Source organism: Arachis ipaensis, chromosome B08 (genome assembly GCF_000816755.2).
Source record: "Arachis ipaensis cultivar K30076 chromosome B08, Araip1.1, whole genome shotgun sequence".
Taxonomy (NCBI): Eukaryota; Viridiplantae; Streptophyta; class Magnoliopsida; order Fabales; family Fabaceae; genus Arachis; species Arachis ipaensis.
The window spans coordinates 57,951,774-57,956,716 of record NC_029792.2 but is presented as its reverse complement, the minus strand read 5'-3'; the positions used below and the strand labels follow the sequence as shown (position 1 = coordinate 57,956,716).

At 29.5% G+C, this 4,943-nt stretch overlaps 1 protein-coding gene across 1 annotated transcript; it reads left to right on the top strand.

The window, feature by feature from the left end:
• LOC107611054 (cell division cycle protein 48 homolog) lies at nucleotides 2,565–4,518 on the top strand. The gene is made up of 2 exons (XM_016313018.1): nucleotides 2,565–2,669; nucleotides 4,066–4,518. The coding sequence occupies exons 1-2, from the start codon at nucleotides 2,565–2,567 to the stop codon at nucleotides 4,516–4,518; spliced, it is 558 nt and encodes a 185-aa protein (XP_016168504.1).

Sequence of the window (4,943 nt, the reverse complement as noted above, 5' to 3'; positions counted from 1 at the left end):
TGTTTGTGGTATATTGTAGAAATCGCACTTCAAATATTTCTACCTCCCCTAATTATAATTCCTCATTTCTTAATCCTACTTACTCATAATCAATTTTCTCAGCTGTAGTACTAGACAGGTCTCAGCCGGTACTGCCAGTCAAAATTCCACTGCGCGCTTTTACGCAGAAAACTATGTCTTCCAACTCAGAAAAATTCACTGAATCCAAATATCATATTTAGATCATCAAATTCAAATTGCCAAATCTTTCAACCGTATTCGCTCCTATTTAACTTATTATTTAATTAATTTCAGTTAGACCGGGTATTACAATACTAATTTAGGAAAATATCTTTATTATAATTACGTCATTCTTCCCTTTGCTTTTACTAATCTATTATCTAACTATTATATAAAATTAAAATCGTATTAATGAATTTAATATTAAAACTAATTTGGCTTTTTATTATTTAGAATATTTTTCAATCAATAATTTTATTCTCTTTACTTTTTTTTTCAGTTTCATTTTGAATTTTAATTTAGTACTCAAAGGTAGTGAAATTCCATTAATACTGAAATAAAGTTACAAAAGGATCCATATGGTAGAATAAATAAAATAATGTGATACCCACATTGCAACATCCAAATGAAACAACTTAGGATCTAAAATGTTTATCTTTCTCTTTCTCGCCGTCTATTATATTATCTATTCTATTTTAAAATTATGTATATTAATTATTTGATTTAATTTTTTTGATATATAAATTTAAGAAATAAATTAAAATAAGATAATTGGGTATGACATTATTTTAATATTGTAGTGTGAAATTAAAATAAGATAATTGGGTATCATAGTATTTTTATTACAATTAGCATTTAATGAATAATGCATAACTATAAAAATTTAGAAAATTAAAATAAAATCCAATAATTTATCTTCTGACTGCACATGTGTGTAGAATAACTTTTAAGAAGGAGTCATGTATAGTAAATACGGTCGATGATTGTAAAACTGTATACTAATATTGATATAATATTATTTCAGGTATATATTTTGTAGGCATCAAAGAAAAGTGTTGAGTTATTTTTAGTAGATTTAAATTATTTATTGTTTATTAGAGAATTTTGTGCATTAGAATTTTCTAATAATTTATTATTTATTTTGAGCTAATTTTGATATGTTCTTACTTAACAGTAAAACAACATATAAAAATTTGTTAGTGGATTTAACTATTGAACTAGAAGGTATATTATTAAAAGTTTTACATATTATGTTAAATATATTTTTAAGTTTTAAAAATTTAGGGGGACCACGGCCCATGCAAGTCCCCTTAAATCCGCCTCTGAGAACAGTGCTATAATAGCATTTAACTGTCACTATATTAAGGGTCATTAAACACAAATTTACTAAAAACTAATTAGAGTCGTATTTTTAAATGTAAAGACATATTTAATCATTTTAAAAAATTAATTAAGGATCAAATTGATTTATTTGTTTAATTTTAGATACCAAAATAAATAGTACTTATGCATTTGGTTAACATTAGGCCTTGTTCCTATTTATATGAAAGAAAACGATATAAGGAAAATCATTAAAAAAAATGAAGATAAGTATAGTCCCATTAGGAGGTCAGTCTAAAATCAGTCTAAGTTTTTGGAGTTTATCTGATGCATCATAAAATTTGAAGCATTAGATTAGATTGATAAAAGATCTAATAGTTTATATTTAATCTATAAATAATTTATTAAAATTTATACTTATTAAAATTTACACTAAAAAATAACAAGTCTTTCAATATTTTAAATTTGTCCCAATAATAAAATTTGACAAATTCAATAATCAAGCCCTCATTTCAGCTTAGTTGCTACCAGAAGAACTTTTCCAGCAAAAAAACCTATCAACAATGGAAGACCACCCTGCCGCTTCTTCCTCTTCTCTCTTTCAAACCAAGTACCTCCATGTTTCTATTCAATTTCTCGGTTTCATCCAAATTCTTGCGAATCTTATTGTTTTTTTTTTTCTCTCAATCCACCGAATTCTCGTGAATTCGTTCCAGATGCCTCCTCGACACCATGACTCTCGGTGCTCTTCTACTATCCAAGTTGACACAATTATCAAGGGAATCCTCCTTGGCGTCATGACTCTCCCTACTCTTCAAAGTTTTATACTTTCACAATTTCAATTCTGTGCATTTTATAATTAACGTATGTTGATGATGATGATTGTTTTGTTTCAATTTGTGATTGGGTGAATTTTTATTTAATCTGCCACCAGCTTCATGGTGCTCGTGTTTCTCAATTTGTTCTGTTGCAATCCTTTTCGCGTAAGGATTAGGGTTTAGGGTTTGGCTTGTGCACCTATCTTCTATTATGCCCTTTTTCAACTCAATTGAAGTTGTAAACTTCTTTCTTTTATTTTTTCTTTTATCATCATTCAAAGTTTCATCATATGCTTTTCTCTGATAATAACTTGTTGGCAATGATTATTATTTCTAATGGATGAAAGTGGATTACTTTTGGAATTGAAGTTAGTTTCAGTGCCATGGCTCTTGATAAGCTCCTAGTTAAAGAAAACTACATTGGAAATGTCAACTTTCACTTTTTTTAAGAAGGAAAGGGAACTGCAGTCCAAAATTGAGGAACTAGAAGACAAGGTGGAGGAGTTCAGTAAGAACATTGCACTGCAAAAGGTATATTGATTACAAACACAAAGCAACAATTGAGTAATTTGACATTATTAAAGAAAAATTTTAGCCTTAGTTATCAACTATAGTTTTATTCATGATCTGTCTTAGTGGATGAAAGTTTCTTCATATTGTTGTTTGGTATTGGATTAAGCTTTAATCAAATTGTTGATTTCTAATGGTAACGAATTATATACATTGGCACACACTTCAACCAAGTTGTCGAGGATAAGTGTGTTATAGTTGATCCTCCTAATGATCCTGCATTTGTGGCTAGACAAAACGGTGTTGCTCCTGCATTGTCATTATCCACAAGGTCTGGCTAATTTTTCACTTTTCCTTTAATACCCTTCTTTTTACCTTGTTAGTTGTTAGTACTGGTCTTGCAACTGAATTGTGTAATTGTTGATCATTTTATTGTCATGGTAGTGATGCAAATTCCTCAAAGAAAGAAGCAAATATGTCTATAGTGGAGAATAGGGATGGCAACCTTTGTAGCAACATGTTAACCAAATTATCGTTGTAGAAGGAAAGAAACAAGATGGAAAATGATCTAAAAGAGATACAAAAAAATACTCTGAAATGAGTCTAAAATTTGTAGAAGTAGAAGGTGAAAGACAAAAGCTTGTTATGACTATATGGTACCTCAAGAATTCACGCATGGGTGGTCAGTGACTTATTGTTCCTATCCAGCTATCTTGGAGGCCTCCACTGTATAATTACAACGTATCACAGCAAAAGAGAAAACAAAAAACAGTTAAAATAAATAAGTTAATGTGTATATTGGCAACATTATATACATCTCTTTCCCCTTTTTCATAGTTTTTTTTCTTTTCTTTTGGGGTGGGAGGTTTAACTCTTGATGTGTTCCACGTAAGGGTACAATTTTGGAGTTATCAAGTACTTTGTAATATCAAGAAGAGTATGAGTTAGTTAACGAATAGAATGATGAGCAGTTCTTTGATATCTTTTTTCTTTGCATTTATATTCATATTCTTTTATTGTATCCTTTCATTGTTGAACAATGTTAGGGAACCAAAAGGGGATTAGCCAAAAGCCAGCCAAAATACCTTTGGGTGAATCCAAAATCTCTATGAATTAATATATATGGATGTTTTTTCTGTTAAGTATCAGAATGTTTCTTTTTTATACAAAATGGATGTTCTTTTATATATTTTTCGAATTTCTTGTTATTACAAATGTGAATGTCTCTATTTCTTTAAGAATTTCATATTTTTTTTAAATTTTATAGATATTTAATTATTTTTGCTAAAATATAACTGGATATTTCTTTTGTTAAGTATTAAGATATTTTTTTTCATATTAAATGAATATTTTTTTTATATTTCACAAAAATTGCCACTAATTATTTTTCTAAGGCTTTGACATTTCGGATCTGCAGCGAGGAAGTTCAAGAGGAGATTTCGGCGGTGCTGATAGAGTGTTGAACCAACTACTAACAGAGATGGATGGAATGTCTGATAAGAAAATAGTGTTCATCATTGGAGCAACAAACAGACCTGACATTATAGACCCTACATTGCTTCGGCCAGGACGTCTTGACCAATTGATATACATTCCTTTACCAGATGAGAGTTCACGTCTCCAGATCTTTAAGGCATGCTTGAGGAAGTCACCAATCTCAAAAGACGTCGATATTTTGGCTCTTGCTCGTTATACACATGGATTTAGTAGTGCAGATATTACTGAGATATCATCACGAGCTTTCAATCTGGTAAAGACAGTTCCGGCTAGAAACGGAAGCGATCGGAGGAGTGGGTCGCGGTGGGGAGGCGGAGAGAGCTTGACGGTGAAAGAGGTCTGTATGTGTAATTGTTGGAGGTGGGTAGGTTAATGTGAGAGAGAAGAGAAAAATTTTTGTAGGTTTTAATTAGGTTTACTTAATCAATTTTAAATTTTTTAAATTTTGAATTTAAAAAATTTTAAATTAATTATTAATATAAATTAATGTGATTTTGTTTAGTTTTTTACTGGTAACCTCTTGATTCCATATACTTTTCCTTCATTGTTTAATATGAATAAGAAGTTCTTTGATTGTATTTTTTTCTTTGCGTGTATATTCATATTCTTTTATTGTTTCCTTTCATTGTTTAATATGAATGAGAAATTCTTTCATAGTATATTCAATTTGTCCACATTTTCTGACATGCATGTATATTTATTGATACATTTCCTTGTGAAGAACCAATGATAATGCTGCATAGTTTATTATCAAATTGATTTCCAAATTTTGATTTTATGTGTTAAATTGGAATGATT